The 26,369-nt window shown below is 33.3% G+C and overlaps 1 protein-coding gene across 2 annotated transcripts in view; it reads left to right on the top strand.

Annotated features, from left to right (window-relative positions):
- The window catches only part of LOC136985680 (uncharacterized), a 32,460-nt gene extending 21,823 nt beyond the window's left edge, over positions 1–10,637 (top strand). For both annotated transcript variants that reach the window (XM_067283008.1, XM_067283007.1), the window contains exons 4-5: positions 2,348–2,498; positions 9,602–10,637. In XM_067283008.1, coding sequence (XP_067139109.1) covers positions 2,348–2,498; positions 9,602–9,757 — 307 coding nt within the window. In that variant the 3' untranslated portion in view covers positions 9,758–10,637. The remainder of the gene's footprint in view (positions 1–2,347; positions 2,499–9,601) is intronic.
- Positions 10,638–26,369: the final 15,732 nt, after the last annotated feature.

Below are 26,369 nucleotides of genomic sequence, written 5' to 3' on the forward strand. Positions count from 1 at the left end.
GTACCTGTCAAGTACAAATGTGGGAAGGCTTTGTATTTGTGTTTTACTGGAGGTTCTACGTGATACAAACAGGATTGATGAGAAATATGCTGTCAAAGCAAAAGAACAGTATGATATACTCTGCAATAAAGTGTCCATAAAACCCTATTTTACAAAGTTTAACCTGTCCTGCATTGTTCCCAAAAATTTTCATGTTGACCTCATTGACCTGTATGGGTGATTCCCAATATTTTCGTGTCTGTATCGGAACGTTTTTGATACTAGATGTCGCTGTGTCACAATTTTTATATTAAAACGAACTTTTAAAATATAATTTTTTTTGCTTTTATATTTTTTAATATATTTATTTTGTTTTTGCAACATAAAAAAATAATTTTTAACGACACAGTAAACATGATTATTATTTTTAAAAAAAAGAAAAATTTGTTAGACTTAACATCAATGAAAATTCAACATGGTGTCACAGGCAACAGAGAAAAATTTCAACATTGAATAGGTTAAGGACTTCATATCTGAAAGGAGTGATGATGATGGTCTGGACACATTTTATTGTGAAATTATGAAGGATGATAGATCTTGAAGTTGCTTATTATCAAAATTTCTCTTTCTTTCTCACTTGGGAATGCAAGTGTTAAGAGTGGTTTCTTGGTTAACAAATCACTGTTGATTGAAAATCTTAAGGAAGAAAGTTTAGTTGCTCAATGCTTAGTTTATGGTGGGATCCATTTTGCAGGTGGTGTATTGATCAAATAAATATAGACCAGAAAATGTTAAGTCAGAGGATCTGGACAGTAATATATTGCATCTTTGCAACAGAAAAATGATATTCAAAAGCAGCAGGCATTGAGGGCTGAAGAAAAAGAAAACTTACACAATAACTTAAGGATTTAAAACAACACAAGAAAATGTTAAGAAAAGATCACGAAAAGGAAGAAAAAAGATTGAAATGAAAATAAATACACTTGAGTAGAAAAAGCTAGAACTACATTAATATAATAGTTCTTGTGTTTTGTGAATTGTAATTAATTTTTTATTTTCTAATTATCTGTATTTTGAAAAAAAGAGAATTAATACTAAGAAGTTTCTCTGTATTTTGATTGTCCATTTTGTAAAAAAATAAAAAGATTTTATAATAAATTAGATGCATTTGTTAGAGAAGCTATAGTAAAAACTTACACCTATCCCTCTTTATATAAAATCTATTTTTACGCAATTTTGAAATAATGTGGGTTGACAAAAGGAAACTTATTCTTTTTTTTTTTTTTACATGATCGATTTTTTTACGAGGGAAAAAATGCTTTATTTGAAAATTTTTAAATTTAACTTTTTGTTAAAATTATGTTGCAGTTTAAAAAAAGTTACTCTTTTTCTTGAAAGATTGGTTTTAAAATTACGTGTTTCTAAGTCAAGAGTTCAGTTTAATTAAGCACAGTACAGTACTATTTGTACATCAAAGAATACTGTTTGTTGATTTCATGCTACCTTGTATTTACTAGATTTACATACAAATAATAATGATAAATGATGATAAAATAAAAAGCTCATGTTTCATTTGTAAATTGCTTATTTTTTCATTACATTTAAGTTGTGGATTCTATCAAGCATTTTTCTACTGTATTTTTTTAATGTGGCAGTCTTTGAAACATAGGCCCTATCAACTGTGCAAAAAGAGGGATAGATGTACTCAATGTTCACAGTAAATAAAATGCTGGTTTATTATGTCGATATTCCACACTGTAAGAAATGTGAGGGTCAGGAAATTTGGACAAAGTTGGTCAGGAAAAATCAGGGAATTTAAAACAAGAATTTGAGTAGAAACCCTGTGTATGTATGTATATATACAAAATAAAGATTATACATGCATGTAATAACTAAAACATAAAATTAAAAGTACATACATAAAATAACACAAAATTAAATTAAATAAAATTATAAGTATATATATTTGTATTTGCATGACGACAGTTCTAGAGGGCAAATCTGAAAGGTGCCCACAGACACTGCATTGCCAACCTGTTATATACAATATTACATTGCATTTGTAGGCATTTTTAGCATGAAATACAGCTAAAAGAAAAGTAAAAAAGCCTTTATTTTGGGGATTGGGAACAGAATAATCTATTTTATATTGTTTCTTATGAGAAAATTTGTTTCAGTTTTAGAACAACTTTTTGGAACGAATTATGTTCGAAAACCAAGGTTTGACTGTATTTTCTTAAATTAATATAAAAATAACTATTGTGAACTATAAAATTATAGAATAAATATTGGAATATATTAATAATTAAAAAAATAGTGTTATCTCTGAAAACAAGTCTTAATTTAATGTAATTAATTGTCTTTTTAGGGTAGGAGTTGTTTTTCTAATTCTGATGTTGTCAGCATGTGGAGGCTTTTTTCGATATTGTTATGATAACAACCATTATGTTGTATTGCAAAATTTTGCTGTATTTCCTTCAGAAGAGAAAACGGATGATAATAGAGCAGGTAGCATAAGTGTAAGTATCAATAGGTTTTCTGAAAAAAATCTACATTATTATGTAGAATATTGAAAATAGATTATTTTTGATCTTTTAAATTTATCTATTTTACAATAAAATAATAATCATTACTGCTTGACACCTTAATAGTAACAAAACTTCATTTGTTGATAATATTGACAGTCAAATATTATCATCAAATGAAATTGTCATGAACTATTGATAGAAAATTCATCTACTTTATTTTTAAATATACAATATACTTTTTCTAGTTTTAAGTCTATATTAACCAGATTTATTCGTTTTTTCTGTTGAATATTTCAGACAAACAAAAATAAATCATAATTAATTGTAATACATTGATTGCCAACTACTAGTTAACTTGTGATGATAGTTTCTGTTAAGACACCTACTAAGAGTTATCTAGTGAAATGTGATCTGGCCTACAGCATGTGATACGAACATACGCATAAAAATATATATACAGTCAAACCTGTTTTTATGCGGGGGATAGGGACCGCATTAAAAAAAACGCATTAAAAAAAATCTCACGAAACTTCACGAATGGCTGTAAATAATAGTTTTCGCAACACAATTAAAAAAATAATTTTTTTATGCGGTCAACAGGGACCGCATAAAAAAAGTCTCACATAGAAAATAACTCAAAATCGTACGAAATAGAATTTATTGACAACAGATGTCAGCACTTGACTGCATCGTCTGGTCTATCGTCTGTTTTACATATTTTTGTCCAGGTGGTGTTTTGTTGATTTAAAAAGTAAATTATTTCATTTTTCGCATATTCATGCAATAATGTTACTATAATAAGTGCATTTATGCTATAATAAGTTTATTTAGCTATAATAAGTCAACGTGAGACATGACGAATCGCACGAGACTAGTCGCCAACTATACCGCACAAATAAAAAATCGCACAAAAAAAACCGCACAAATTAAAAATTCGCATTAAAAAAATCGCACAAATAAAAATCGCACATAAAAAGAGCGCATAAAAACAGGTTTGACTGTATATATTTTTTATGCATATGTGTATGTTCGTATATATATTTATTAAATAGTGTGTGTGTATATATGGGAAGAATTAGAAATAATCCTGGCTTTACAGAAAAGGTTAAATCACTTTGAAACAGTGCTGAGAAGTCAGAGTCACGGAGTTTTGGTGTTTGAGTGGAGTCAGGGTAGTCAAAAATCCACCAACTCAACTCCTTTTTACTTTCCCAACTTGTTATGTATATAAAACGGAAAAGTATTGGAACCGTGTCACATTTGACCCTCCGAGTTTTTTGCAAATCTACACATTTGGAGACCACCTGAACCCAAAATATGTCAAATAAAGGGGAAAATTTGTGTGTGTTGACATAAAATTTGTTTAATTTCTTTATTCTATGAACACCATTAATGTCAAAAGCATTAGTTTCATAGTGTATTAAATGCTATGTATGTTACTGGAATTAAAGGTTAAGTAATAGTGTTCATTGGTACTGGTAATTAAACTAGAAAATATCATTATATTAAACAATATTTTAGAATGGATCAAGTTTAAGAAACGAAATATTGGTATATTGGTACAGTTATAATATACAGACTATCAAAGAAAAGAAAGATTGGACATCGTTTGTAAGTTGAACTGATTTTTACATATTGGGAACATTCCAATATGCATTTGGTATCAGTTACATCTCTATTTAAAACATTAAATCTTTTAATTAATAATATTAAACCTAAAGACACAATACTCACAATTTGGTAGTGCTTTGATAAGACCTCAGTCTTATCAAATCACTACCCAATACTAAAATCCAAATTGTCAGCAGCATCTGAAACTTTTCTTTGATTTAGGAATAACATTTAACTCCAAACTCATCTTCAATTTACATACTGATAAATTAGTCAAAAAAATTTATATTTGCTGACAAATGATATTGCACAGTTTTAAAACTAGCTTTGGTGGAAAAAAACATTTCATGCAATATTCTTCACTAAAATTTGGCCTTTAAGCAAGTATGCCATACCTGTGTGGGCATCTGCTTCCATTTCTCTTTTGAAAAAACTCAATGCTGAAATCTGTAAAATATATTTATTACTAAATAAGTTATTTTATTTTCCTTTTATCAACTTGACTGATGTTGCTCATAATGTCTTTGGCTACCTGACCTTTCTAAATGAATAACTTATTTTTGATCAATTATACACATGTAAATCATGTAAATATTTTGATGGTTTGCTCTCTTCACATTAAATTTGTATAAGAATTCTGTCAATATGCATTAGAAAGTCTTCATGCCTCCATTGGTCCTTTTTATTATATTAATGCCATTTTTGGTGACCTCTCATAATTGCTGCAAGAAGTAGTCATAATGTCATGGATGTTTGTTGGCTGTGTATGGCATAATGACATGGCAGTCTGCATGCCACTATGATCTTGAATGCTTATCTCTGAAAGATAGCCAGGATGCTATGACCTTTAATAATTTAAATGTTTTCATAGCTTGATTTCTGGCTTGAAAAATATTTTTAAGAAAAAGTTTTTTTTGATCTTCTGAAAAACACCTCAGCTCTCCTGTCATTTATTTCCGCTGAACTTATTTCACATTAGACCACACTATCACAAAGTTTCAAGGGCTCCCAAAGGGAGTCTTTGTTCTGTAAACAAAATATCATAATCATACATTGTTTAGTTTGAGATAAAACTTAAGATGTGTAGAGAAGAAACATTACAGGATTTTCCAGAATTGTCAAATTTGAGGAATATAATTACATACAGCAGTGATTCTCAATCCATGGTCCGCGGAACATGCCTGCTCCGTGAAGCCACCTCAATTGTTCTGTGAAAAAACAAATATACAATTAAAAATTGTTTCAAAAGAAAAATCAATACAATGTAAAATAATTTTTGTATGGGAATGTAATTAGCAAATGCCAATGTCGTCATCTACTAGCCGAGTGCACTTGATTTCAAAAACGTTTGCCATCTCTACTTTAAAGCTGATGTATTGTAACTGCTCCACAGAAAAAAGTGTAAAAGTTTAGTGTTCCCCAACTTCAAAAAGATTGAGAACCATTGACATACAGTATAATTACACATGAAAAATCAGCACAGAATCACTGCCTTATGCATGTAATCTTGTAAAAGGAAAAAAAAAAAAAACATGTGATTGCAGATTAATGTATGGTTCAGAATTATGAAAATTTAATTCATTTATTTTCTACATAATTTTCTATGATTTTATATTAATAGACTAATTAAATATGATTCTAACACAAAAAACTGTTTGGTTCTATTTACTTTCATTTTTGAGAATTTTTGGAAAAGGATTTTTATCTTTATTTGCTGGAGATTTCATGCATAACCAAATAGGTTACAATCAGCCTTAATCATATTCCTTGCATACACAATGCTTCCCTGGATACACATGTGCTTGTAGGCTGCACTGTTTCTGATAGCCATTTTCCATGTGATGTATTTGGCTTTTAACTCGTCTACTCTTTTCAATTCTTCTTAAATTCTAGTACAAATGTCATGAGGCTTGCATTTGTGACACAAAGCTAGGTCTAAGTTTCAAAATTTCTTTCACTTATGGGGAATCTCTATTGTCCTAGTTTACTGTATAAACAGCATAGATCTCCATAGATGTTTATAAACAGCATAGATAAACAATGTATGTTTATAAACCTTTGTGAGTTTAGCTCCTTGCTTACACAGAATTCACTGTAATTTATTAATGTATTTTCTTCTCATTCTGTGAGCTACATTGTCCACTAAAGTTATAATCTTGGAGTTAATAATCTTGGGCATACATAGATCTTTGTGATACATCTGGTTCTCCAGTTTCACTGGCTTAGCCACTGAGCAAAATTTTTTTAGCTTAGTTAATCTGATAGATTTGTTTGAACACAATTTCTGTACTTTCTGTACCACTGAATTACATGGATGTGGAGACTAATCCCATGAACAGCTGCTATTTATTCACACATCACATAGGCAAGAGAGTGAAAAGAGATAAGAACACACTAATATTTTTGATCTAGTCCAAAATTCATCAGGATTTGATTTTAAAAACAAAAATAATTTAAATGTTACAAAAAATAAAAATTAAAAACATTTCAAAATGTCAAATCTTAAATGGTTACATGTTATCAACATAAATATGAATTAAATGACGCACAAAAAATAAATGTACAATTAAAACAGTTTCAAGTGATTCTGGAGAAAGGTCAATTTCCAATTTTTTTGTTACAGAAAGATCTAAAAGTTTTTATCTGTTAACTTATATTCATATGGACGCTTGATCACTAATCCAGTGGGCTTAGTTGAAGAGCTTGATGATATATATAACTCTAACAAATGATGGAACAGTTAGTTACTGGATTACAAAACATGTATCCCTCCATACACTTGCAACAGTGTTAAGGCATTGTTGGACTTTCTCCAACCTAAATGTTCCCATTGCTGATAAGTTTAGTAAATGAACTCTGATCTGAAGTTTAGTATCTGAGCTCACTGACCTGATATGCCACACTTTGTTCTCCTTTGATGGATGCACTTACAGACACCACAAAGAGGTGTTACAATGGATAGCCCAATAGCAGAAGCCATTTGCAAACTAGTGATAAAGAAACTGGAAGCAGCAGTTGTGTGTATCTTTGAAGCTAATCAGATGTTACATTGGAAGTATATTGGTGATGTCCTGATTACATGGAGAATGAGCAGAAACCTTTATAACTCATTACAGTCATCAACATGAACTATGATAGCTATTTCACTTACTTTGCATGATGGGTGTATACTAGTGTATACGTCAATACTTCCTTTTTTCTGTTGTATATACCAGCAATCTCGCATAATCTGTTAGGGTATAAGTTGTCAGCTTTCTGAGCACTTGAAAGGACATACACCCATTGCACAATAACCAAATATAGGGAAGCAGAACTAGCAAGTACCTCCAAGATGGTGTAAGCCATCTCAGAGATTTTTGCTTCCCAGAAGTGGTCTGTTTATCAAGTGCTGTCCAGGAAGTTGGTTCTCCTAAGAGGCTAAATAACCATATTATTCAACCTGTAACATTCATGTATGTGGCTAGGATGAGAGCAGTACAGGAAGAGTTAACAGCATTGCATAACATGAGATTAAATGTAATCCCACAATTTATTGTTAGTTATGAAATGATAAGGATGGGATCCTAGAAGAACACAAAACTGGTGTTTATATGGTACTACTGAGAAAAAAACAACCTAGAAGTGGATATAGACAATGTGGGTTACACAAAAAGGAATTTTGCACAGAGACTGTACAAATATATATATGATGTACAAATGAATAAGAATAACATGGCGCTAGCCTGTTTCTCAAGTGAGATGGATGCAGAAGTCTTGTGGAAACAAGAAATTAGAAATATCAGATTGTCTAAATATGCAGTATCTGTGGAAAGGATATAAGTATTCAAACAAAAGTTCAGGAGATTGTTTGTTCCTAAATGCAAAAGATGCAGAAAATCTCCTCATAGCACAAACATTCTTAATATCTAACACTATTTAGACAATGTATTAGGTTGGCAACTAAGTGATTGTGGATTTTAAATAAGAAGGAAAATTCAAAATTTTTACTTAAAAATATAACTTTATTCAATTAGGTATTGTCTATTTTTGTCGATGACCTTTTGCCATCTTTCAGACAGTGTCATAATTTCATGTTCATAAAACTTCTGATTTTTGCCAGCAAAAAACTGAATTAAATGTGATTTTACATCATTAGCGTCATTAAAAATTTTACCATTTAAGGAGTTCTGCATGGAACGAAATAAATGCTAACCTGAAGGCGCAAGGTCAGGGCTATATGGTGGATCTGACAACACATCACAACCTAGTTCCAATAATTTTTGGCAAGTGACCAAAGAGTGGGCTTTGCATTATCATACTGGAAAACAACACCCTTACGATTTGCCAATTCTGGCCGCTTTTCTTGAACTGCATTGCTCAGTTTGGCGAGTTGTTGAACGTACACATTTGAATTAATCGTTTGGTTTCTTGGTAAAAGTTCAAAGTACAGAATTCCTTTATAATCCCACCAAACTGACAGCATAATCTTTTCTTGATGAATCTCAGTTTTTGGTGTCGTCTGGGCTGGTTCATCTTGCATCACCCACGATCTTTTCCGATTAACTTTGTTATAAACTAGCCACTTTTCGTCCCCAGTAATCGGTCGTTTCAGAAATGGATCAGTTTTGTTGCATTTCAGAAGAGAATCGCAGATTCTAATGCATTGCGTCAAATGAATTTCCTTAAGCTGATGAGGGACCCATAAATCCTGTTTCTTGACATAGCCAAGCTGTTTTAATTTTTTTTGAATGCATGTATACGATACATTGAGCTTCTCTGCAATCTCACGTGTTGTGCTATGACGATCTGAATCGATAATGGCCTTGATATGGGTCTCATCAACTTCAACTGGACGGCCAGATCGTTGAGCATTTTTCAGTGAAAAATCACCAGAATGAAATTTGGCAAACCAATTTTGACACTGCCTTTCTTTCAAGGCTTCATTCCCATATACGGCACATAACTTCTTGTGTGCTTGTGATGCGTTCTTGCCTTTTCGGAAATAATACAATAAAATATGTCTGAAATGCAAGTCTTGTTCTTCCATTTTTAAATTGGGATAAAAACAAAACTAAATAACTAATCGATACTATTTTTTACTAAATTAAAAGGTGGAAGTCCAAACAACAAGAAAACAATATAGGTTAGGCGCTTTGAACACGATGACAAAGCAAAAAAATGTGCTAAGGCCACCTATTGACAAAATCCGCAATCACTTAGTTGCCAACCCAATAGATAACTCAAGATTGGGAACATTGAGGGGGAAAAACACACTGCTCTCATATACATGATATGTGAATAAATAGTAGTTGGAAATAGAGTTGTAATCTCTTCAAAGCTTGTAATTTAAATGTAATTTTTAGAATTTTTTTTATGAGTTAAGAATTTGGACATTTTAATTAATAGCATGAAATTCAGTCTGGGCAATTTAAATATTAATCAGTTCATAGAACTGAATTTTGATGATGATGACAATGAAAATTTAATAAAATTTTTATTTATAGTTATGGATGGATGCTAATATTCCAGCCCCGTATCCTGAAAATAATTTTCATAACAGTGGAATGGGTTCAGTTGCTCAAGGTCCTCCTCCTCCTTACACAGAATCCACACAGAACAGTGGAAAAGCAAAAGAGATGTCACGACCACTCTATCACTGACCTTAGACCGACGGTATTTTTGAAAGTACGCCGTAAAAAGAAATTGGTCAGACAAACCAATCGAATTCCTCTGTGAATTCATTGACTAATCATTTGTTAATAGGGTAATTCCCGTTGAAGTTTCAGAAGGAACAAAACAAGACTTTTCAAAGAAGAAAAAAATCTTAAGTAATCAAATTTTAATGTTTTTTGTCAAAATAAACATAATATCAATAGATTAGTGAAAAAGTGCAATACTGTATCTCTTGTTTAGAAACAAAATATATAACTAGATGGTGAAAATATTCTCTTACAAGAGATATATAATGAATGTATGTGAAATTTATTTATTTTTCAAATTGATATATTAGGTATATTATTCTTGGTTACAGATTACATATATACATATATATATTCTATATAGTAATAGAAAATATAACAAATGTGAAACCTGTGTATATTGTATATAAAACATGTAAAAAAAATATACACAACTATTCCAAGTCCATCTTTTAAAATTATAGTGGATAATGATTTTATTCTTATTTTTTACTTCTCAACAACATCTTTTTATTCTGCATCGTTTTATATCAATTAATATATTATCATTGATGAAATTTATATATGTTATGTATGTATATAATTATGTTTCATTTGTGATTTGTTGCATAGATTTTGTTTTTAAACCTATTCTATCATAATTTTATTTTAGTTTATTGGGATTGTATATTATCCTTCTTAAGCGAAAAGTTGTATATACTTGTACAGATTGTAAAAAAGAAATTTTTGCTTGAAGAAATTGTTCCCTTACTAACAAAATATAAGGTTATTATTGTTAGAAATACTCAAAATATAACTGTATGCATTATATTATTTGATAATAAATCTACAAATAAGAGAATATTACTTTTGTTGCTTTTGAATCTGATCAAAAGATATTTAAATAAAAGCAATATCATTTATTTATACCAAAGTAATGTCTTTGTTAAACTGATTTTTGCAAATTGTTTTATTTAAATTAGTAAGCAACCTTTTCTGGATACTGGTTGCAAGGAAATTAATTAGACTTCCTGTTGACTGCATAAGTTTTTTGTGGAGGTGCAAGTTTTAATCCTGCCAAGCACCAGCACCAACAAACACTTCAATACATCTCTATGTATAAATGAGGGTGTTTGTTTGTTCGCTATGCGTGTCTAGGCTGTTTGAACGGAACTCAGCAGTTACATTCACATACTTCTAACTTGGATTTCTCACGTTTTAAGGACCTTTGATTTAAAAAAACCACAGACTCTCATGCAAAATTTCGTTCCATTTTTTTATTTTTTTCCGTATGTCTATATTTTGCTTTATATCTCAGGAACCCACGGCAGGGGCGGACTGGCCACGTGAAAAATGTGGAAAATTCCACACGGGCCGTATACAATTTGGTCCGATTTTTCTAAATATGTACATAATATACCGTTTTGTTCGGTTTTATTTTTTAAAAATTTCATTCATTTATTTATTTTTTCGTCGAGTAAGATAAATTTCAATTTTTAGGTGTAATATAGATGTGTGTGTAAGCCTTTATCGTTTCACCCGGCCCTACCCGAGTCCGGAGTTAAATTAGTTCGCCGACCCGAATCCAACACTACATTGGCCCAACTCGGCCCAAACACAAAGCGCATCCTAAGAGAAAAACAAGTAATATATAAAAAAAAATTTTAAAGTCAATTTCTACTTCGGTCAACAAAGAACAATTTTATTTTAGTTACTCTGTATTAAATAACTAGCAGGTAGGCCCGGCGTTGCTCGGGCAAAAGTAACGGTAGCAAAGATTAAGATTATTACGTTATAGTTAACCTTACCCGTTTTCACAGAATGCAAGAATTGGGTCCCCCTGTTTCTAGACTAATTAGAGAATTGTTAGATGGGTTTAAAAATATGTTCGATTTCGCGCAAAAACGAAAAAAACTGCATCTGCGTCTTGCACGTCGCTTAACACTTCCATTGTTGATGGAAGTGTTAAGAGAAAGCCTGTCCCTGTCCCCCGTGGGGAGGAATTTCGAAAAATACCTTTTTAGTGTGCCTTTTCGTGACGTACCCTGTGTACCAAATTTCAACTTTCAACTCCTTACCGTTTGGGCTTTGCACTGATTATCATCATTATTATTATTATCAACTCGTCTCGATTATATATATAGATTACAATTAATATAAATATGTATATGTTACATTCAAAACCCGTTTTTAGTTAGAACGCGTTTTAACTAGTTGAAACTAGTTTATACTGGATGTCTTTGTCAAAATCCGTTTTGTCTAGTTAAAACTAGTTTTAACTCAAATTCATTTTTGACTAGCAGTAAATTCTAGTTATAACAAAGACATCCAGTATAAACTAGTTTCAACTAGTTAAAACGCGTTCTAACTAAAAATTGGTTTTGACTGCAACATAGAGTGATTCGGGGTAAGATGGTAAGCGGGGAAGATGCCTACTTTTTGATATTTTCAAACGGTGACGTCAGATATTGTCGTGTTTGTATGATGAATCGTTGGGCCAATATTGAGCGTGGAAAGCTGTAGTTGGCTACCGTTACCTCATTTTCTACATCCGAGAAGAATAAAAGCAAGATAAGAACGAAGTTTGTGTTGCGAAATGTTTCTAGAATCATTTTAAAACAAAGTTAAAATAGAATTTATTAAAAATTGCGAAAAACAATTAATGTATGATGTAGTTTAAGGTTCTACAGTTTCCATTGTGAGCTACCGCCGATCCCGATCAGACATGCTAGAACACGAGACTTCGCTAGGCATCTTACCCCGACAAATGGGAAAGATGCCACATTTTTCTTGGGGTAACATGCCTATTTTTTTGTTAATTGAATTCCAATATGCCTATCTTTAATAAATTTTTGTTTTATCGTTTTATTGAAGGATATGCATAGAAATTATATAAGGACTTCTCAAAAGGGTTTTAGGACTGAAAAGAGCTTTCAGTTAGTTATAGAGCACGTTAGAACGGGCGGAAATTTAACAATACTTATACTGCGCTATTATACTTACTATGAAGTACTTTGTACTACATATGCAATAAATTAAATTTCGTTAATATATTCGAAAATTAATTTTATGCAATTATATTTGTTATCTTACCCTAATGGCATTTGGCATCTCACCCGGATACTTGGGGTGAGGTGCCTAAAATGCCAGACAGTAAAAAAGTCGTCATTGCAAACACAATATACAATTATTTTTCATATACTCTAAAGTTTTATTTGAAAAACATGCTCAAGAATATGATATTTTCGTTAGAGTCCTCCAAAACCCAAATTATCGTTATAATTTTTTTCATAAGCAAAATGTTAGGCATCTTCCCCGAATCACTATACATAACTTTATTTATTTCCCCCAAACATATTTATGTAGCTAAAATTATTTTAACTAATGTTAAAAATTAAAACTAGTTTTATCTAAACTCAAAACATGTACAGCAGTAAATTAACTAGACAAAACGGGTTTTGTCTAGTTAATTTACTGCTGTACATGTTTTGAGTTTATGCTGTACATGTATTGAATTTACTGCTGTACATGTCTAGTTTTAACTAAACAAAACCCGTTTTGTCTAGTTAAAACTAGAATTTACTGCTAGTCAAAAATGAATTTGAGTTAAAACTAGTTTTAACTAGACAAAACAGGTTTTAACAAAGACATCAGTATAAACTAGTTTCAACTAGTTAAAACGCGTTCTAACTAAAAACAGTTTTGGGTTTTGACTGTAACATATATACATAAATATCTTATATAAGAGAATTTTTTTTTTATATTACTTGTTACTTTTACTTTTTCCTGTGATTTATGCATCTCCTTCGTTTCTCAAGGAAAAAAAAAAAAAACAAAAATAATAATGGATCCGAAGTGTTGTAGTATTAAATCTTATGGAGTAGTTATGATTTGGGTGTTGGATCCCTCAGAGCTTTTAGGAATAAAATTAAACAAAAAAGTTTTATAAATAAATAAAGAGTTCTTCACAAGTATATACAGTAATATACACTACAATATGTTTACTACCCGACATCGATCGATTGTCGGAGGTTGCTTGTGCTCACCACTTGTTCTCACGTCCGGAAAAGTGAATGAGTAGTTCAAAGTTCGCTTTTTTTCTCCTCGCGCTCTCTATCGGTCGGAATCGGCATATTGCTGACGGGCGCCACAGTTTAAATTTAATTAATTAATGAATTACTATTTGAAAAAACTGTATTAACATCAAGTGTCATCCATTACAAGTTTAAAAAAATGTATTTGAACTTGAGTGGATGAATAAAAAGTATTTTATTAACGATTGAAAATTTGAACAAGATATATAAATATATATATATAGGGAGAGTGTGAACTAATACTAGGAATTGAAAAAGTAAACGTGATTTGGAGTTAGTAGCTGAACAGTGCTACAGTTTACAACAAATGTTTAACAAAACTTAAAATGCCAGTCTGAAATATGTCTAACAACGACGATGCGAATCAGTGGGGAAATATAAATAAAGATATTAGTATTCAAGAAAGTGAAAATAACATATCTGCGACTTCAACCGATGTAGCTAATGTCGATAATGCTCAAACTGATCAAAACAAATTTGAGAAAGAGAAAAATAAAGAAATTTTGCAAGCAATGCAAGTCAGTATTCCAATTCTAGAGGGCAACGAGTCTAATACATTTTTCATAAAGCCGCATTACAGTAATATAGATGATTTCTTCCAGTAAATTAATAATTGTATAAATTTTTTAGATGTAACCATTATTAGAACTGATAATATCTTAGAATATAAAAAATATGTAAAACCTATGCAAATACCAAAGGTACTGTACTTAATTATAAATCCGGGGTTCCACAAGCTATGAAATTTAATATTTTTAAAATGTACATAGATAAAATTAAAAATAGAACGAGTCAATTACCAAATCGAGAAATAGAAATAGAACAAGTGATTAAAATGTTTTTACTTAATAGTTATCCTTAAAAAAATATTAGAAAAATGGTTAAATTGGATTAATAGTAATATTAATAAAAATAGAAAGTTTGAAAAAGATAAAAAATGTGTAAATTTAATATATATATATATATATACTAAAATATTTGAAAGAGTTAAAAATATATTAAAAGGAAAATGAATCTAATACCCGAAAAAAATAATTTATTTAAAAGACATTAATATATTACACATTCACAAATACAAATATTTACTGTCTATGTCTTTAACACAAGTATCCTATGAACGGAGCTTTTCTACGTTAAAATTCATTAAGATCAAGTATCTCGCAAGAAAATCTAGAAGCCTTCGTGTTAATGTCAGTGGAGAAGGCTATTTTAAATGAAATATTAATGACATTATCAGAATCTATTATTGCTAAACAAAGCAAACTTCTAAATAAAATTTAATGTTCTAGACTTGTGCTTATTGCAATTTTTGTCAATGTTGTATTTTGAATATATTTAAATATAAATAGAAAAAAAGACATTTTTTTTATTTATGGGCTGGGTCGGTAATAATTTTTTCCACTCAAAAATTTTAAGGCCAGTCCGGCCCTGACCCACGGACCAAAACTTTGAAATTCATCAGGAATATATATATATAGTGAATTGAAGCTATTATCATAATTCAACAAAATTACTCCTTTTAAGTTGTTATATCCTAGTATAATGAAAATTATAAAATTCCAGGAATTTTAAATGGTTATATCGGGAAACGTAAGTTGTCTATTGCGACTTTTATTCCAGCTGATAGACTTTTCAATAAAGTAAGTTTGAACGACCATTTGTCAAACAAGAAACAGTTTGTTGTCAAGAAGAGTAGTCCAAATTTTATTTCCAGCAGACTAGTGAAAAAGAATTCGTGTTCTAAGGCTGAGACTCCACTAGCGTAAAAACTTTAAATCACATGACCATGGTATTTTACGCTGGAGCAGGTCGTAAAAGCAGCATAAAAGAGAGTTGAGCAGGAAAGCCGTATTCTGGTCACCGTCTCTGGTCTCTCACAAGCCGGTCGCTGATTGGCTAATCCGAATGATTATCCAATCAGCGACCGGCTTATGAGAGACCAGAATACGGCCCCAGTATTCAACTTTCGACGCGAATACGTCCGTAAAACGATACTATCCACCAATCAGAAGTCAGTGGAATTTAGGTCATTGTGACACAGAGCGAAAATGGTGGAAAACGAGGTTTTGTGTATGTTTTCTCGTGGCTACTTGGAAAAGACCTAGAATAGATCTGGAAGGATTTATCGAAAACATCCGAAAGTATCCATGTATCTACATCAATAGGTATCCCGATTAAAATAATGAATGCCTAAAACACGCGATATTGACGGCCAAAGGAAAATCCTTCAATTTAGAGGAGTATATTATAAAAAAAGCTAAGCTTATAAGTGCTGTATATTATCTTAATAATGCGATAATATATTAATATATGAAAGTAAAGATATTATTTTTACTACATTTGTAATTATAATACAGAAAAAACTCGTAGAATATAATCATTGTCTTTATATCGATATATCACGTATACAACCGTAACTTCGATAAGTATCGTCGTCGTAAAAGCTTCGCTAGCCGGACCTCCACCGCAATCCAAGAGCAAACGCAAATAGATCACGTGATTAAAAGTTTACGCTACTGGAGTCTCGGCCTAATGCCATGTTTTCTCTTTGGACTTTTCTGATCTCAAAAATTGGGAAACACATTAGAATCAAGCATAAAGTCGACTTAAGCAGTCGCGTTTTGAAAATCAGAAATCTCTTTCCCATTTGATGGTCAAATGTCATCTCTAGCTCCATCCCCGAAAAAACACGTGGAAATTTCTAGAATGTCATCGAAATAAAAATATGGTGGGGTTAACACCGCAACTAGGACCTGGAAAAGGGGGTGCAATCAACGAAGCGATTCTTAGTATTTCAATATAGCAGAGAATTTTCGAGGGCGCGAAATCGGATTCTTGCCTGAGTGCCAATAATCCTGCTTATGTCATTGGTGGGGGAATAAAATTTAGTAACAAGCTACAAATTAGTTCGTACGGACAGCTATTTGCTAGCGAATTTCGTGTCAGTTGTGACGTTGTTTCCAGCGAATGTGTGTTCAGCGAATCGCGCTTGGCAGCCCAATTTATCGAATTCTTTCGCTAGCGAAAGATATTCCCAGTAATCAGAACGGCGGAAATTAAAGTTAATTTTAAATTATTCTTAATTTTTTTGTTTGTTTTGCTAGAAAAAAAAGAAAATAAAAGTAAAAAGAAAGCTTGCAAATTTAATGAAAATTTGGCAAAAGAATTTCCATTTATTAAACAGAACATGTGTACAGTACGTTGGGAAAATGTAACACTGAGTTTTCAGTGATTTTGGCGGAAAATCAGACACAGTTGTAAGATTCGCCGACTTTAAAGGGGGATACAATTAATCCCGCGTCGCTGACACCAGTGTAAGATTTGGACTGGTGTAGACTGGGCTTAAATATCCCGCGTCAGGATGAGCTTAAGGGAACCCGTGTATGTGGGCGGTGGCGAAGGAGGCAAATGATGACAAGTGTTTATAGGCGGAAAACCGTTTATTTGGACGAATACATGCTTACATCGGTTAGGTTGATCCAAATCTCGGCGATCTTCAGATCGTAAGAGTTCGGCAGGTCACTCTAGTCCCGGGCGGACGAGAAGGGCTGTACGGCGATGTCGACGGGCGGTGGCACACTTTAAGTTCCGAGGGATGACACAGCACACACTGGTTTAATCCTCAAGTGGCACGTCGGTCATTCCGAAAAACTCTGTCTTGACCTTGAAGTCCCAGTTTTTATACGTTTTTCCGTGTCCTGTCCACCTTGCGGATTGGTCCCTCGTCCCTTTCCTCGCTTCTCCGATTGGCCTCCCCTTTGTTTCCAAGTGCAAAACGAGACCATGTCGGGTCGCGGGAAAGGTCCGATTCGAGGTGTCTATTTGACACCCTTTTTCGACTATGCTCCAAGATTGTTGATAGAACCACAACACCTGCACTCATAATTTAATCCGTTGTTTGCAATTGATGTCATTTTGGAATTCTAACGATCACGCGATATTTTTCTATCTCTTCAATTTTTCCCTTTTTCTGAAATTGTTTTCCTATGTTTAATTTTTTCTTTGAATACTTGTGTCAACCTTATATCTCTTTATGAGTGCGTGTGTCAGAGTTCTACCTTTGGATTAAACATTAACAGGTCGTTTAACACGCGTTGACGTCATCCCGAGACTCGTTGTTTACATTTTTCGTTACGTTGTTTTGATTAAGAGTTTTTTTTTTCCTCTCTCTCTCTCTTATATAATTTATCGTTAATTTTTTCACAACAGAATTCTGCATTTTTGCTATTTCGGACCTCGTCTGGGTCCTCACACAGTGGAACCTAATTAACTCGAATCGATCTGGAGAAAAAATTTCGGGTTTCGAGTTATGGAGGTTGGACTAAAAATCAAGATTTTGTGCATCGGTTTATCGGTGACCCATAACAGTATGTAGTTTTTTTCCAATCTTTTCTGCCCTGTGGGTCTCTTTTAGCACGCCCATTATAGGTTCGGCCAAGCCCCCAATGGGGTGGCCGGCGGTGAGAAACTGACACGACATATCCGGATGGACCACCACCAGAAAGATTTCCGGATATTTTTTCGACCCGGCCAGATTCGATTCCTGGTCCCCGGAGCGGTAGGCTGCCACCTTGGCCAACAGCATAGATTAAGAATAGATGGAATGGAGAGGGACAAGAAAATCAGGTATATTCACTATATTCTATATTCTAAGATTGTTATAGTTAATAAGAATAATTTCTTCAAAATGATGCATTTTTACTTTTTTTTTTGTAACTCTTTTCGCCCTGTGGGCACTAAGAGGGCCTCTTATAGCAAGCCCATTATGGGTTCGGCCAGGCCCACAATGGGGCGGCCGGGTGGTGAGGGACGGGGACCGACATATCCGGACGGACCACCCCCCGAAAAATTCCTGGGGATTTTTCGACCCGTCCGGATGCGATCCCGGGTCCCCCAGGGCGGCAGGCTGCTAACCTTGACCGCTCGGCCATCCGGCCGCTAATGTATTTTTACTACTAGTATTTACTTCCTGTTAATTTTGTTACATTTTTATTAGAAATAGAAGTACAGTAGTGAACCGAAAATCGGAATCAATTGGGGACTGGGGTTGTTCAGATTAGGGATTTGTTCCGATTACGGATTATGTACGAAAAAATATATTAATCTGTCCGATGTTCAAATTTTTCTCCGTTGCGTGTCGCTTCGCGTTGAATTTTTCTCGTTGCGTGTCGCTTCGTGTGAATTTTCGTCGATTTTAAGCCTAACGAAAATTTTTATAATAATAATCGAGGCTATCGTATCGTTAAAAATTATTTCTGCATTTTGTACAAACAAAATAAATATATTGAAGAATATAAAAACATGAAAATTATACTTTAGAAGTAAATTTAGTATCAAAAACGTTCGATTCAGCACGCACACAGTCCGACTGAAAATCGTGCTGATTACCGGCGATTCCGATTACCGGGGTTCCAATTTAGGAGTCTCTACTGTATTTCATTTTTCTCGAATTCGAATCAAATCTCGAATATTCGAACACTTAGTGAACTTAATCATCTTATCTACTCTATACATACTGTATATAATACTCAGCTTAAAATCGTCACGACATTTTCAGTCACGAAAAGAACAAAATAGAAAGGCGGCATCCGGAATCGCTGCGAAATGACCAAAGCGAGTGGGGTTTGGGCCGCAGATTTTTAAGAAGCATTCGAACATGTTCCGAATGTAATCTGCTGGAATTTTTTTTATCTCCAGTTCCGCCAGAATTACCGAAGAGGCACTCTGTACGCAAAGCGCGATATTGGAGTTATTCGTGGTATTCAAATTTGTTTTTATCAACGTTATATTCGATATCTCGAATCGCAAATACTTTCTAGTATTTGAGCCTTCGAATATTAGAAAGTATTTGAGATTCCAATTTTTGTTTATTTTAATTATTAAAGCAATAAATTTTTGTATTCGTTGTTTCTTTAATTACGTAACTTTGTTTTTATTGTTTACTCTTTGTTGGCACAGAGGGTCTTTCAACAAGCCTATCGTGAGTTTGGCAAAGTGGTGAGGGACGGTGCCTGACATATACAAGAAGGGTCACCATCCGAAAAATTCCTGAATTTTTACGATCCGTCCGGATTTGTTTCCCGGTCCTCCAGCGCGCCTTAAACGACGGGAGTATGGCCGAGCGGTTGTTTACATGAATTTTAAAAAAAACCGCCAAGTTTTGCTCCTGGATCTTCGAGCGGTAGTGGATATTTGTTACGCAAGATTTGCTAGATTTTTTTGTGTAACTTTCCCGACTGTTATTTTCAAAATAAAATTCATAACATTTTTATTATGAAACTAATCAAATAATTTAAAAAGCCATTTTTATTATGATTACTAATATCAGTCGTTAGATATACTGGTCTCTCAGCTACCAATAGCTGTAATGGAGTAATAGTTCTGCCACATCGAGCGCTGTAATCGCTGTGCGGCATAAGTGGCTCAGATTTGCTATCTGTACGATAAGTATCGTATTTGTACGATTATTTCAAGCGTCTTACGATGCACGATAATAGGATTTTGTACGATAATTTCAGAAATACGCCTTATTTCCGAAACAACCGTAAATTATTGAAAAAATTCAATTTGCAATTACCATTTTTATATGTATCCCCATTTTTCACGACCTACAGTGGGTGGCTAAATTATTATACTCAAAACTATTTTTTTGTATTTTGTCGGTTTAAGTTATGAAATTCAATAGTTCTATGGTTTTTAAAGTTATTATATATCGTTTTAATACTAGTAAGTGTATTTAGGAATAAAAATTAAACATGTGTAGATAGGTTGAATAGTGTATTAAAAGAGAAATACATATTATTCAGTATTTGGTTACTCTGCCCTTAGCTTCTATGATGGCTTGAATGGGGTGTGGTATGCTTTCAATGCATGATATGGCTACTTCTTGGAGTTTTGGAGTGTTGTGCCATACTCTAATGATATTCTCAATCAGTTCTCTTTTGTTTGTTATAATTTTATCCCTTGAAATTTCAGTTTTCAGGACTGCCCACACATTTTCTAAAGGATTCAAACCAAACGAGTTTCCTGGCCAGTCCAGGGTGTTAATCTAATTGTTTTTAGGTATTCTGTGATAGATTTGGCTTGATGACAGGGTGCAGAGTCATGCATGAATATAAAATTCCTATTAGGGAACGATTCTGCTGTCTGTGGGATCAGTTTTTCCTCCAGAACTTTCTTATACTGATCCTGACACAGTTCCTTAGACAATATACAGCCTTCCAGTCCCTTTGCTGCTGATGACAGACCATATCATTACTGAAGCAGAATGCTTTACTAGTTCCACAATGCAGTCTTCATTGAATTTTTCATGCAGAACAAACTCGGTTTTGTCTTGAAGAATCTGTATTGACGACTCGTCCGAGAAACAAACTTGCAAGAAATTGTTTTTGTATAAATTTATAAAGAAAAATACTCTAAACATGTGTATTCTTGTATTAGGGTTATGAAAACCTTGCTCCAGTCTTCCTGTGTCCAGTGTCGATGCTCCTTGGCCCAGGCCAGACGTTTGGCCTTCATGGCAGGAGTGAGTTTTGGATTTTTAGTGGTCAACAACATTTCAGTCCCATCTCTACAAATCTTCGCCTGAGAGTCCGCTTCGATATTTGTACTCTGTTTTAAATTAAGAATTTTTTTATAATGAGCCGAGGCTTTCGGCAGTTTTCAAGTGTAATGCGACGTATTTTTCGCTCAGTTCGAGGTGTTGTAATGCGTTTTCGACTGCATTTACTGACTCGATCCGCCTTGATCGGTATTTCGGCGTCCAGTTTTTGCTTGATATTACACACACTGGACTGTGATACATCACACAAATCAGCAATTTGACATTGGTTATATTGACAACGCCATAACATTGTTGAAATCCGTGCTTTTCTCCTTGGTGAGAGGCCAGCACACTTCCCCATATCTGTTAATAAACATTTTTAGGTTAGGTCAGTCGACAACCCCCCAAAAAATAAATAAACTAACTAAAACATGACCACAATGTATTGATCAAGTATTAGAATAATCTTAAATGTAAAAAATCCAATACTTACTGAATAATAAGTCGATAACACTGAAGCCAAGATTTTTTTCGAAGACTTCTCACAAGCCAGCACAGTAAAATTTTTGACATGCACTGACACTAGTGGCCGCCATTTTGAAAAAAAAACAGTTGTGTGTTACCACACTAATGAATAGGTTGCCAGATATAGTGGCTAATCAGTAAATTAAAAAACAATAACATTCTTCCAATAATAAATTAATTACAGCCACCACTTTCACAGATAGTGACGAATTTTTGTTTGAGTATAATAATTTGGCCACCCACTGTAGGTTTTGAAGCAGTGAAAAATGAATAAAAACCTCATCTTATATGCGAGTAAATACGGCAATTCAATTTAAAACCGTAAATTAAAAATATTAAAAATTATTGAGCTGATTTTTATTATATTAAAAAAAATTTATTTTAAATGTAATTTATTCAGTCTGAAAAGTGGGTGATGATAATACAGTAAAGAACCGAAAATCGGAATCAATTGGGGACTGGGGTTGTTCAGATTAGTGATTTGTTCTGATTACCGATTATGTACGAAAAAATACATTAACCTGTCCGATGTTCAAATTTTTCTTTGTTGCGTGTCGCTTCGTGTTGAATTTTCGTCGATTTTAAGCCTAACGAAAATTTTTATAATAATAATCGAGGCTATCGTATCGTTAAAAATTATTTCTTTATTTTGTACAAATAAAATAAATATATTGAAGAATATAAAAACATGAAAATTATACTTTAGAAGTAAATTTAGTATCAAAAACGTTCGATTCAGCACGATACAGTCCGACTGAAAATCGTTCCGATTACCGGGGTTCCGATTAACGAGTCTCTACTGTAGTTGATATGCTAGTATTCTGCAAACAATTTTAAATGTCCTGGAATTTTAACCAGGGATGGAGTCGGGAGTCGTGAAGTCGAATCTTATCATCTTTTTAGATTTTCAAAAATACCGCTTCGGGAGTCGTGTATTTTTCTGCCGACTCTCCATCCGACTTTAACTAACAAATATAACGGGAAATTGGAAAAATTCGAATAAGCATCCTGTTGGTTCCCATTTTCCATTGGGAATCTCAACTCTTATCCTTAATTATATGCACATAATTCTTAATCAGAAATCTTTCATCAAAATGCAAAATCACATAACTTCGGAACTTCAAAGACACAGCGCACAGTGTTAGATGATTTTCTTGTGAGTTGTAAATCATTTCGAGGTATTATGTTTCCACTTATCTAACTGGTTCGGAAGTGGTGTAAAAACTTTTCATCAGATTTGCTGTAGGTAGACTTACATCCAGTCACAAACACTTATTCGGTATGCTGTTGTTTTTTTTTTCTCGTAGAAAAAAAATTATAAAAATGGTTGAAATTGGCAAAACAACCTAAAAAAAATTAATGTTAGAAAAGGATTTTTCTGTAAAGAAACAAGCGAGTCCCGAGTGTGACTCAGACACGTATTAAATTACCGATCCGCGTCGAACCGGAGACTCAGAACTTTGACACCAGCGCTCGCGTGCTATAACGGAGTTAAATTAAATTAGACACAGATTAACAGAAAAATAATAATAGATTAAAGTTACAAGCGCAGGTTTCCTGGTTCTGACATCGATGTATATCTGGGAAAGATGATGGATAAGATCGTCTCGGGTAGACTTTTCCCCAGGACTTGAATCGATCTTGTTTCACCTAGAAACGGGAGAAAGACCAATCGAAAGATGACAAGTAAATCTCGGAACTAATGGAAAGAATTCGATAAAATCCCCAAACTTCAAAGACAGCGCACAGACACCCAGTGCCGACAACCGAACCTGTGTGGCGAGCGAAATTGATATCACCCGATTAATCTGACTCTACTTACCACCAGCCACCTCCCGTCGAACACCAGATCATCACTGTTCAGGGGCTATCTCCGAGTGTGTCTCTGAATCGGACGCTGAAGGCCGGAAAACAGGACTTTTTGATCATTGGTTAATTAAACTAGAAGCACACCATATACCCGTGTAAGCAGATCCTTAATTATAAATAAGCGGGTTTTTGTAACGGTGTTTTGTATCTGTGCCTCCACCTCCACCTCCACATGCGAAAAGGATCTTTGTTGTTGTGACAGGAAATTAATGATTCCCCCACCTTTCGGCTCCCTCACATAGTGCTGTTTCTTCCCAAACTTATCACGACGACTTCTGTAAAAAACACTCTTTTTTATTCTTTTTAAAAGGATCCTCATTTCTATTCTCTCCATCAAACTGTTCTCCTTTTTTGTTTCTATTCTATGTAACAAAAAAGGTTTCATTACAATTGTCTACTTTTAATTTCCTTGTTCTTCCATTACAAGTAATTCTTGATACTTCTCAAATTCCATTCTAACTTTATTTCTTCCTTTTGCTTCTGTTTAAATTCCCCAGTATACACTACAGTAATAGTAAGTGTTGTGGAATCGGACTCGGTAAAATTATTTCGACTCCGGCCTTGAATTTTACTATTGGTGAAATGTGAAGTACGAAAAATACATTTCAATTAGTATTTAAAGAAATTTAGAAACGGACACTGCGATAAATTCAGATATCAAATTGATATTCGGCTATAAAGGCCAATACACGACAAAATTTTTTGCTTATCCCATGGATGCATTTGTAAAAAGTATATTAACCATAAAGGTTAAGATATTTTTTACAAATGCAACTACCAAATTTTTTACGCTTTATTATTTTATCGAGTGGCTCATAAGCTACGCGAAAAATTTGAAACTAAGTAGCGTCTGAGCCATTCAAAAAGCAAATGATTTTTTTTCAATATGAGTGTATTGATAGATTGGTTTTAGATACTGGCACGCAACACGAAGGCGATCTGCCAAACAGGAAATGTGCCTTCCGGACGGTCTTTTAAGGGAAACTGGCCCCTTTGAGTGTTTTCGACGCGAAGAAAACTTCGAGCCAGACCAACTCGAGTGCGAACCCGAGCCGACCACCAGTGTTTAGGGATGAAATCCGCTTAGCCAGTGGCGCATTATGAGTGTAAGATGGAGAACGACACACCGGAGGATTCTACGTGGAAAACTGTTTGCAGCAATCTCGACCGAGATTCGATCCCGAATCCTTCGCGGCGGCAGTTTTCAACGCTATCTTTTAACTTAATGTGCGAGTGCAAAAAACAGAAACAAGTCTTTGAAATTGGCTCTCAAATACCTCGCCATGTTACTAAAGCAAGAACGCGAAGAGCAGATGATAAAAAAAAAAAACTTATGGTACCGGCTTAAGATAAGCTTAAGAACCAAGCTTATCTTACCAACGAGGAACTTAGAAATTTGAATTTCATATCCGGTGCTATAATTTTTACTTGTCGCATTTTTATTTGTTTACATCTCGGATGTTTTGCTTTGAATAGCAATTATTTTCTGAATAATTTAACTAATTTTTTACAGCATTCCTATTGGTTGAGTTACTGGGCTGCAATTTGAAAAAAATTGTAGACCTATAAATTTCCACTGTCGTCCGTTCGTCTTTCCTTAATCTCCAGAACAGAATTAGATAGATGAAAGACAAGACCAGATATGGAAACCTTATGGGTTGGACTTCCGATGCAACCAGAAGTCACGTTATTCCAATTCAAACATTTTCCCCTGTAAGAAGTTAGTTGACGGCATGACACTGTTGCTAATAGAAAAAGTATGATGTACAGGGGCTTGCTAACAGGAAAAGTATTGTGTACAAGGCAAGCCACTACTAATTTGAGGTTGATCGCATATATTTTAAATTAATTAAAAATTGTTGCTCGGCTTTGTGACGCTGTCACAATAATTGCTCGTTGTATTTAATTTTCTTCTTTATCAAAAATTGATTCGAATTTAATCATTTTAATTAACTAATAAAAGTGAAATTCTTCTGGGCGCTTATGATGTAGAATGTTTACCTTGGAAAAATTTTCGAGTACATAAATTGTTTATGTCCATTTTTATTTTTATCATTATAAAAATTCGTACTAAAATTTGACACAGAAATTTCAGCTAAAATATTCGGATACCCGGTAGTGTCTTTCTTATAAAAGCAATCTTCATGTGACATTTTAAAAATGGGAAAGGTCGGAATCATATTTCAGATTTACATGAGTCAGTCGTATTATTTGTTTACCGACTTCCACCAAAAACATGTTTCCTCCTTGAATTATTATTTCAATTTTTCTTAGTTTTTGCTATTTCTAAATTATTCTTTATAATTCTTCTGTAAAAATTGATGCTTAATTAATCTCCTAATCTTCTGGTACACTAATCTAATATATCTAAAACACAAATGGGCTAAGCATTACATTTAAAATTTACTCCAGAATGTATATACAAAATGATATACATTCTATAATCCATCCATGTATGATGGATTACTTTCTGTAGAAACTGACTAAATAAAATAGTAAATTTAAAATACAGTAATTAAAATTTACATTACTAAGTATTGATTGATAAATATTTTATTACTAT

This window comes from Centruroides vittatus, unplaced genomic scaffold, assembly GCF_030686945.1.
Source record: "Centruroides vittatus isolate TY-2023 unplaced genomic scaffold, ASM3068694v2 contig_975, whole genome shotgun sequence".
In the NCBI taxonomy this organism is placed as follows: domain Eukaryota; kingdom Metazoa; phylum Arthropoda; class Arachnida; order Scorpiones; family Buthidae; genus Centruroides; species Centruroides vittatus.